At 25.3% G+C, this 11,144-nt stretch overlaps 2 protein-coding genes across 2 annotated transcripts; both read left to right on the forward strand.

The window, feature by feature from the left end:
- On the forward strand, positions 1 to 7,760 carry LOC145846178 (GTP-binding protein 10-like). The gene is made up of 9 exons (XM_082953093.1): positions 1 to 66; positions 2,201 to 2,337; positions 2,963 to 3,038; positions 3,768 to 3,945; positions 5,396 to 5,469; positions 5,765 to 5,891; positions 6,228 to 6,397; positions 6,869 to 7,022; positions 7,621 to 7,760. Exons 1-9 carry the CDS (start codon positions 1 to 3, stop codon positions 7,758 to 7,760), a joined length of 1,122 nt encoding a protein of 373 aa, XP_082809219.1.
- A 696-nt stretch (positions 7,761 to 8,456) lies between these two features.
- LOC145846177 (uncharacterized) lies at positions 8,457 to 10,586 on the forward strand. Its single transcript, XM_082953092.1, has 3 exons — positions 8,457 to 8,710; positions 9,383 to 9,518; positions 10,159 to 10,586. The coding sequence occupies exons 1-3, from the start codon at positions 8,457 to 8,459 to the stop codon at positions 10,435 to 10,437; spliced, it is 669 nt and encodes a 222-aa protein (XP_082809218.1). The 3' UTR covers positions 10,438 to 10,586.
- The last annotated feature ends 558 nt before the right edge of the window (positions 10,587 to 11,144 follow it).

Here is an 11,144-nt window from a genome sequence, read left to right on the forward strand (position 1 = left end):
ATGGAAAAGTACATGAAATCTGTTAGGAAGTATAACCGAACTTTCATTGACAAAATAAGGATTCAGGTTGGGTAATAGTTGTTATTTCTTTTTAACATATTATAATTTATACTGTAAAAAAAAATTTTAAGAACTGAAAAATATTTCTTTTTCTTTTTAAACAATTAGTTTAAATTATTAATTATTATATATTTACATAAAAAGTTTTCAAAAAAACAAATCTGAATTTGTATTTAATTTAACACTTAGATTTTAATTAATTATTGCTGTAGTAAAACTTAAGTAACTTCTATTTTCTAAAAAAACACACTTTACTAGCAGTACTAATATTTCATTACAGTAACCTCTCGCATCTTTACGCACTCATGACGTTACGCACTCTCGTTTAGTTACGCATTTTAGAATTCTAATACTTCAATAAATTAAAATTTTAGTTTATTTTAATAGTGCACAAATTAAGTTTATTTTATTCTTTTATTTAAAAATACGTTTTTAAATGCTTTTTCAGCTCTGTATATCTTTAGACTTTGTAAACTTATGTTCCTTGATTAATTGATAAACATTTAGTTATACCTCAGTATATCAAAAATTATGTTAACAATAAGAGATTAAACTTAAATTCTCAAAGAATAATGACTGTGTTAAATAATGAAAGTGTAATGAAGTAATGACAGTATAAAGCACAAACAAATAACACAGCACTCTTGCCCTATATATAAATAGAGCAACATAGAGTTTAATATAAACACAACATTATTTCTTAATTTTAACTAAATACTTAATTATAAATTTAATTTGCTAAGTAGGATATAATATAAATGATAGGTATCAAATAAGTCACATCTAAATAAAGATAATATCTACTTTTTATGAAAATTACTTTAATTTTTTTTAAATGTATAGTTTAATCATTTGTTTTCATATTCATAAATAAAGTAAACAAACTGTTAAAAGTGGGAAACCCAAGTCTGTTTTTAACTAAAAGCAACATCAAAAAACAGCCATTATAGTAAGTATATTTGGTATCTCTCGTATCTTTGCGATCTCTCATATCTTTACGCACTTTTTCTGTGGACACAATGTGCGTAAATAAGCGAGAGGTTACTGTATGTGAATAGTTATGTTCCTATTTTATTCTTTAAAAATTTATTTTGTTAGTTATAATTTTCACAAATTTTTCTCTGGCACAATCTGTTACAAAATACTTTTTTTTTAAATAAGTTTATAATTAATTAAAAGGTATTTGAGTTTTAATATCATCCATACTAAATTGTATGTTGATTAAAATGTTTAACCAATGTTTTAATCAAAATATTAGCATTGGTATATCAAGTTGTTACTTAGTTGCCAATGGATAAATTGATTATCAGTGATTTTTTTTTGTTTTTATTTTTAGTTTTACTTACTACTAAATTTTTTGCTGTACTTTATACAACATTTATTTAAATAGCATTTTTTAAATTTTAATATTTAGTTTGTATTATAAGTTAATAACCTACTATCACATTAAATGTAAATATTTTATTTTTGCTTAAAAAACATTGCTAAGTTGAATAAAGTCTCAAAATAGTTTGAAAAATGTGTATTTTTTTATTTTTCTTATTTTAAAAAGCAGTGCCTCCTAGTTATATAGAACTGAATAAAAAGTTTTCTTCACAAAATATTTTAAAAATGTTAATGTTTATATCAAAATAAATCAGCAAAAACATTACTAACTGTATTAATGTTTGTCAAACATATTTATATTTATAATTTATTTTTAAACATTCCTGAAAGCAGTGCTCAAAAAGTGTTTTACTTCAACAGAAAAACTAAACTTTCACACAAGAAAAAAAAAGCTAAAATGAATTTATCTTTTTTACCATTAAAGCAACAGCTATAAGTAAGATTTTTTTCTTTTTGAATTCTAAGAATTAAACTGTACGTTTATTTTTAACAACAGTGAGCAAAAAACTCAAATTATTAAAATATTGTGCAGATTTATCAATTTTATAAGATTGATACAGAAAAAACTTTTGTTGTTTTTATAAATTGAATTCTCTGCAAATTATTTTGCTAAGATGTCAATTGCTAATTATTTCTGGCAACCAACTTCAAATATTTATATTCTTTACTCTTTTAAGCTTGTGGAGAAACTCAAAGCAGGTCATTTTCCTGAGAACTGCAATAAATAAATTCCCCTAACCCAAAACTGTAACAGGTGAGAGGAGGGACAGGGGGCTCGGGACGTCCGTCATGCGGAGGAATAGGAGGTCCCGGGGGTGATGTTTACATTGTGGCATCAAGAAACCCCAACATGAGGTTGAGGAAGATCAAAGAAAAATATCCACAGAAGAGGTGGGAAAAGTTAATATATTAATCTATATATCTTTTTAAAGCAGATTAGTTTTATGTTTGTACTTTAGAATTTAGAAGAAAGCTTACTTTGAAGCGTGTAGAGTTTATTATGCACTTAGTTTGTACTTATCCACAGAAGAGGTGGGATATCTTAATTTAATATTTTACCTAGTATGTTTTTGCTAAATATAGTAAGTTTAAGTATATTTAACTTAATAGTATTTTAATAATATTATCTTAGTTGTAAAAGATAGTTTAAGTGTATGTTAAAATTAAAAACACAAACAGAATAAAGTTTTATTTTCTGCCTTCATCATTAATTGTTTTTGATAAAGCACATAACACATAATAAAAGGCTAATAAATCATAACTTGCAGATATGTTTAAAAACACTTTATATCTTAAAAGTTGTCAGAGCATTTATTTTTCTGTCCCATGCAGTAAGAAAATTGCCTTTAAAACAGAGCCTTATAAAATTATATATATATTAAAATTTGTTTATAAGCTTATAAGTTTAATTTTGTATTTCCATTATAAAAATAACATGAGTCTAATGTATCTAAATATTTTTTTTTTTAATGTAATATTGCTATCAATATATTTTAATAAAAAGTTCATTATTCAGGTTTGTTGCAGAGGTAGGTCACGCGTCTGGAAGGAACTCCTTGGCCGGATACAAAGGAAGAAGCATATTTGTACAAGTTTGTTAATTTTATTCATATTTTATTTAATTTAATATCCAGTTTGTATTGTACATTAAGTTATGATAAATGTTCAGTAGATTATTGTATATATTCTTTTTATTTTAGTAGATAATCATTTATGTATATAGTTATAGTGATTTATAAGGATGATGAGTATTTGTACTACTTGGTTAATTTATTATTGTAGTTTAAAAAACTAACATATATATATCTAAATATTTTTTTCATTTAATATATCTTAAATAAAGGCGAAAGATTAAAGTCATTATAACAGATTTTTGATATATAAAAAGTATTTTATAACATCCCACCAATGATAACTGAAAGTTTTTTTTTCAGAAGTAGTTTATAAAAAGCACTTTGTAAAAATTTGTTTGTAATAGTTATAGCTTTTTATGACATTTTTTAACAGTACTGTCAAAAAAGTATAATAAAGTTAAAGTTTCCATGAGATTGGAATTAATATCAAACTTTATTTAAACAATTTAATAAAACTTCAAATTGAATAAAAGTCTTAACTATTTGGTGTGCAAACGACACCAGTAATGTATAATTTTTTATATTAGTTTATTCTCATGGTTTTTTTTATGTAGTTTTATGTTATACTTATGCTAAGGTAATGTATAAATAAAATCACTTGACTGCAAAAATTACAGCTGTTAGATTTGTTACAGATAATTCAAACAGTAGTCCAAATTTTTTATTAAAATTTTTAAACCTTCCTAGGTGCCAAGGGGAGTTGAGATCACGGACGCACTAACAAACGAGGAAATTGGGGAGATACTATCGCCTAGCGACAAGATACTGGTTGCCAGGGGCGGCAGGGGAGCCACACACAAGAACCAGTTCAAGCAGGAGAAGGGGCAGAACAGAACACTCAACATTGACCTTAAAACTATTTCAGGTAATTTTGGATTCTTTTTTATAACTTTGTTCAATTTGTTTTAATAGAATAGAAAAACACTCAACATTGACTTAAAAACTATATTTAATAAAATTGCATAAAATAAAACTTTGGAACATTTCAAAGTTTTTTTTCAATAAATTTATAAATGGTTTTGTTTAAAATAGTTTTTAATAATTTAAATGCTTTCAATCGTTCATTGTAATTAAAAAAAAGCTTTTACTTTATCTTGTAGTATCATTTTCAGGGCTGTCACAAGATTAGCAAAAGTCAGGAAAAAATAATAAAAAAAGACAAAAGTCATAAAATTTGCAAAAAATTTGACAAAATTTGAAAAAAATTGAGAAATTGTCAGTTAAAATTTACAAAATTCCTTATTTTCCAAAGCCTTCAAATGGTAAAAAATTAAGTCTGACTGAAATTGCAAAATTTGCCTAGAAATTTACAAAATTACTCAATTTCTAATGCTTTCATCTGGTGAAAATTAATAAAATATACTTTATAAGACTGCAAAGTTTCTCTATTTACATATTGAGTAACTGCCCTACTTAAAGAAGCAGTTTTTGTATGCTTTTTGATATTAATGATCTGTGGCAAGAGCACTTCCATAGTGAAACTGTGATATATACACAAAATTTTATCTTGTAGAATTTTAGAATCAAAGTGTTTTTTGTTTAAGTAAACAATTAAGTTTTTTTATAATTAAGCACTAAATTACTATTTTATGTAAAAAGTTTATCTTTACATCTTTATAATTTTTTCCCAAATGTTTAAATTTGAAAAATTAGTTATAAGAGAGGTATATGTCATGGTTAAGATTATTTATTATTACTTAAGTATTTATAATAAAAAGATTAGATTTATTTGTTACAAAAATTATACTAAATGATAAGAAGAAATATTTTATATAACAGATATATAGTATACTTTTTAATGTATTATTTTACACTTATAAGTATATTATTTTCTTATCTATATTTTATTTAAGGATTTTATATTAATTTGTTTAAGTTGTATTTTATTAAACTAAGTGAACAATTTATATAAGTGTTACATATTTTAGATAAATATTTTTTATTTTTAGATATTATTATCTTCCAAGTTGTTTTACAACTAAATTATGCTAAGTCTGACTATATTTTTCTGATAGAACTGTTTATTGCAAATACATCAATTATATACAGATGGTTCAAGTGATGTAATGGAAGTAAGATGATTGAATTCAGCAAAAAAACATTTAAAATTAGATTCAAAGCTCAGATAGTTTCTTGTGTTTAGTTATGTATTTTAGAATCAGATTAAATTAAGAGTTTGATATAAAAAAGTCAGGTAAGTTCTAGTAAAAAGTCAGGAATTTTTTCCAGCTTGATCTGTGGCAACCCTGCAAAATATATATTATTATATAAAGTATTCTGATATCTAGTTTAATATTCTAAACATTATATTTCAGATTACGGGTTCATTGGTTTCCCAAACGCAGGAAAGTCCTCATTGCTGACCAAACTTTCAAAAGCAAAACCAGCTGTAAGTAAATTTTTTTTATTAGTATATTAGATTCTATTTTAATATGAATATTGTGAATATTATATTTTATTATGGTGATGTTTGGTTAATTTTTAATTTTTTTATAAAACATTTGTTAGGTGTTTATTATATTTAAGAGTTTGAAATACATACTGATTTTTTGCAAATTTATATAAATTTGATAGCTTATAACCTATTTAATTAGTTTTTTTTTACAAAGATTTCCACTTAAAGGCTTATATGTTTTAATAACAATTTATTTATTTTTCTATATTATAAAACTTAACTATATCAGATTTCACCATTTCCTTTCACGACCATCCAACCAGAAATCGGCATTCTCGAGTTTGAAGACCACAGACAAATCTCATTGGCTGATTTACCGGGGATTATCGAGGGTGCTCATAATAACGAGGGAAGAGGTGTGTAAAATATTTTAATTTTTTGATAATTTTTTTAATTAGAATAGTAATTAAATCTGGTAAAGTAAAATTTACAGTGTAATCGTTTGCATTTTAATATCAAGCACAATATGTTAATTAAAGCTAGTTTTTATATTTTATAAATTTCAAAATAAATCAACAAAAGTCATGTATTCCTAAAACACTCAGAAAGACCTAACTGCTTGTTTATTAATTAATTTATAATTATTTTAATGAACTTCTGAATTTAACTCAAGTTTTGAGAATGAGAAAAAATCTGTTTCAATTCTTACGTCATAATAATGTACATTTTATAATTACTTTTCAAAATAACAGGTCACGTCTTTCTGAAGCACGCTGTACGCACCAACTGCTTGCTGCTCGTAGCTGACGTGTCAGGTTTTCAACTTTCTCCCAAACACAAACCTTTTGATTGTTTCGAAACGATAAAGCATTTGGGCAAAGAACTGGAGTTGTACGATCCACAAATGCTGGAGAAACCCATGGTTAGTCAAAGTTTTTTGTTAATGCATTTTTTAGTTTCATGAGTACTATGTCTTTAAGTTTATACAAAACTCTGTAACAATAGCAACTAAAACAACTTAGTCTTGTATAATGAAAAAATCTTAATAAACTTATGACATAAGAAAGAAAGTTTGTAAATCTAAATTTCAGAGTAAAAGATATGCCATAAAAGTATGTGAAAATTATAATAATCTCAGCTATGGCTATATCTGACTTATTATATTTTCTAAGTTTAAATTCAATGATAACTTCAAGATGATTTTTGTTAAAAAGGCTTTAAAAATTTCAAACTTTAGTTTTAGATTAAACAAATAGTTCAAGGTTCTTGCATGAACAATTTTTTTTAGCTGTATCCAACTTATCACTTAGGATTTTAAAGGTGCATTTTGGACACTTTTTTAATTTAAAAGGTCTGTATCTGTAAAAGTTTTAAATTAAACACATATTTCAAGGTGCTTGCAATAAACAAGATGGACTTACCAGAAAGTGATGAAACATTTCAGAGAACAGTTGAGTCGATAGCTGAACTTCAAGACAATGAAGAAAGTGTTATTAGTAATATGAAGTTCAAGTATATACTGCCCGTATCTGCTGATAGTGGCAAAGGTTAAGTTTGAAACTTTAATATTTTATTATTTCTTACTTTTGTTCTGTCTGGTTAAACTTTTTTGATTTTTTATAATAGGAATACTTTATAATTCATAAACATTAAAAAAGACTCAATTAAGTTTTTTTATGTCAATTAAATTTTTTTTATCAATATAAAAGAAGTTTAGCTAGGCTATATAAAAAAATCCTAATCATTATATTTATTTATGAACTTGTAATATGGAACTACAAATGACATGTCAATGCTTAGCTAGTTACATATATTTTGCAGTTATTGGTGGTAAAAAATATTTAGTATAACATAACTCTTTCATTGTACAAACTGAGAAGTCAATACAATTAATTTTATATCCAATATTATAAAATATGGACAATGTTAATTAGTTTGAAAAATTTCATTTTATCACATAGTTTTACTCTGCGAAATTTCTCAAAAGTTGTTTCATTTCAAATACATACTTGTATTTATAAATCAAATACCAGTAGCTTTATTACAACACAACTTAGTCAAACCACAAATTGTTTTAACATAAAAAAAGTATATAATAGGTATTATTATACATTATTTATTATTTATACTATTAATACTCAACAGGTGTGGACAATCTAAAAACATCATTGAGAAGAACCATAGACGACAATTTGAATCCGGAGGAGCTTGTACAACTGAAGAATCCTGTTAACATGGAGAAAGGAAAGAAGCTTAAAATGAAGGCGAAACAGCAGCTGAGATGATTCTCAAATTGTTGATTGGAGATATTTAGGAGAATTTGATAGTTGCTGTGTCAAAGACAGCAGGGAATTTTGAACATTTTTGAAAAATAAAAACTTTCATGATTAGATTTTTTTTGGAAAACGTTTTGTTTATGTTTTGGACAACTTTTGGTCAAAGTAAAGTGAAATATTGAAGATAAGTTCTGTACTTTGGTTCTCTAAAACTCTAATTTTTAACTTTATACAAATACTTTATTTAAAATTGATTAGTTGATTGTACTGATCACATTTGTTTCACCACAACCTAAAAAATATTATATTTGTAAAAAAATTATGACTAACTTTGACCATTTTACTTCATTTTCGTATAGTTGTGATATTAGAAAATATGTAACTTTTGTTTTAGGCAATTTTTATTTAAACGTTTTTAATTGATGTTAATTAATCTTGTTTAAAACTTTTTTTTTTTGAATTTTATATACTCTATGTTGCTGACTATGGCATATTTTAAACAAAATGGTTTTAATTTGGATTTTTATATACTTTATAAAGAAATGTATTTGTTTGATTTTCATAATATAGTTAGTAAAAGTAAAGTAGTCTTTACCTGTATTTCGCAAACATTAAATTTTATTAACTTTATAAAAACAATTATTTTCAACAACAATTTAAAAAAAACCACATCAAAAGTTTTATTTCAGGTTTTTAATGAAAAAAATGTCATACTTGCTCCGCAACCTCTCCAAAGCATCCCGTCCCGTTTCAGTACTCACCAACCAATCAGCACCCGGCATTCTCGCGATCAACCAATCGCGAGGCAAGAAGACGCGCAAGCACAACTTGTGGATGAAGCCGAGGAAACCATTGCACCTCGGTAGGGCTCCGTCTAAAGATTACAATTACTTCAAGAAGAATTATCCCACCGACAAGGACCTGGTGAAAGCCGAAGAAGTTTACCTCACTTACAATAGGTTGGTGTTTAGTTTTTAATTTAATAGTTTAATTTTTATAGTAAATTTAAAAAAGAATCTGATTTAAGTTGCACCAGATTTACATCAGTTTTTAGTTTATTATACTCTAAATGTTTTTTCATTTTACTGTGCATTGTTTTTTGGATTTAAACAAGTAGAAACACGTTTTCGTTTAATTTTTTTGATTTAAATTGACTTTATATTTATAATTCAAGCATTAATACATGTATGAGTATCTTATTTATTTCTATAAATTCTATAGTATTTTTCCAACTTAAAGCATGTTAATGTAAGGTTAGTTTTACAATAATAGTTTTGTTTATTTATTTATCATACAATTGTTTACCATCAGTTTTTATTAATTTTATTACATATCAATTAAAAGTTACCTTATTGTCCCAGAAATAAATTCTCTAGCTCTCTTTTAGCCAAATTATACAATTTTTTTTTTCTCAACGGGTTGTTATTCAACTTCTTTCAAATTAAACTTATAACTAAACTCGTTCCTTATCACAACTCATTTTAGTTTCCAAATTCTCAAAGCAATTCAAATTATATTAAGTTAACAACATCATAACCAAAAAATATTTTGCCCTCAAAAAGACAAGGTCTTTTTGAACTACAGAAACAGATATAATTCATCTTTTTAGATTAATTTTTTTCCCTCAACAGATTGCTGAAAAGCTTGGTTTGCTCGTTCCAGCAGGAACTGGTTGCAAAGAAACGGGAAAATCCCTCAAATGAAACTGAAACGTTCAAATGGGACGAGCAGAAACATCATAAGATTTGCATGTCTTACAATGATGAGGTTAATGAGAGTGTTTATGATAGCGTAGTTGTTTATATTTTGAAACAAGTAGGGTTATACTTGAAGTGAAGCTTATTAATCAGCTTATGACAATCTACTTAAAGCCAAGCTTTTTTACTTGCATTTACTTAGAGCAACTATAAATTGATTAAAGATATTTTCTTTCATGTAGTATTACAAAGATCAGGTTTTTATCTGCAATTCACTTACAAAAACTTAATTAAAATGTTTTTTTAATTTCTATATACCTTTGAGACTAATAAAAGGTATTTAATACTTTCTTAAAAGAAGGTTGTTTATTTGAAGCGGAGCTTCTTAATTAGCTTATAATAATATGCTTTAAACTAAGCTTTAAAAAGTTTAGGAGTTATAAAATTAATTAAATTGATAATGTTTAATAAACTTGATTAAATAGTATTTAATAAAAACTTTTTTTTTGCACTTTACTTACAATAATTTAAACTTAATTTTTTTCAACTTGAATTCTCATTTTTCAAAAATCTCAATTAAATTTTCAATGCGTAAAGTTTTATTTACTTCAAATACTTTTTGCATAGTTGCAAAAATATTTTTTACTATAAAATAATAATCAATTTTTATTAACGCAAAATTTTTACTAGAACTTTAATTTTTTCACCAGATAAACAAGAAAATTGCCGAAAGAAGGATGGCTGAGATTGAAGCGAGCATCAAAATGAGACAACAGGAGCTTGAAAGAAAGGATCTCGTAGAAGAGGAGGAGACCATGTACGCTCAGGCGCAAGAGTATCTTGCTAATCTCGACGAGGAATCCAAGGATTGGATTACGCTGGAAAACATGGAAGAAAAGATTGAGGAAGCACTGGACAATCCGATCAACAATAATTTTTCTGTCAATTACAACGGAATGATTGTTTCACGAAAGGCGCAGACCATTTAAATCATTTATGATTGAAGCAGTGTTGTATGGAGTTGAACTTTAGGAAAATTTTGATATTTTAACAGACACTAGATTATGAATGATATAGGTCTTATCTTTTTTTGAACTGTTGATTAGATATTACTTGTATTTTTTTATCAAATATGTAAATTTTAGTATACTACGTTTAAAAAGCTGTTTTGAATATTTTGTGTTTATAAAACTTATTTTAGAAATTTTGAGTTTGTAAATGTATTTTATAAGTGTAACTAAGTATTAGTACATTATTTGTTTTTGAATTCAATGTTTCTTAATACAAAGTGTTTAAAATAAAAAATACAAAAACATAGTAGTGCTATGTTTCTATTATGTATAAAACATTACAGTTTTTTAGGTAATAGTTAAATGAAGCTAACCATATGTATTTTAATAATACAACATGGAAAAAGCATGTCATCTACTTTTAAAAGGTTAGCTTGAAAGTATTTGTTTCGTATTTATTCTTGAAAGATTAATTTACAGTTGTGCTTTTGTTATATTAAATATATACATTTATAAAGTTTATATTTAAAATAAATAAAATACTATTTATATTGATAAATGGTTTTACAACTCGTAATAAGTATAATATTTCAATTTCACTGAGTTATTCAAATTTCAAAATGTTGTTGTTGTCTTAAATTTTACAATAATATATAAGATATTTACAGAAAATAATTACAATTATT

This window comes from Thalia democratica, unplaced genomic scaffold (genome assembly GCF_965202585.1).
Source record: "Thalia democratica unplaced genomic scaffold, ktThaDemo2.hap1.1 HAP1_SCAFFOLD_304, whole genome shotgun sequence".
In the NCBI taxonomy this organism is placed as follows: Eukaryota; Metazoa; Chordata; class Thaliacea; order Salpida; family Salpidae; genus Thalia; species Thalia democratica.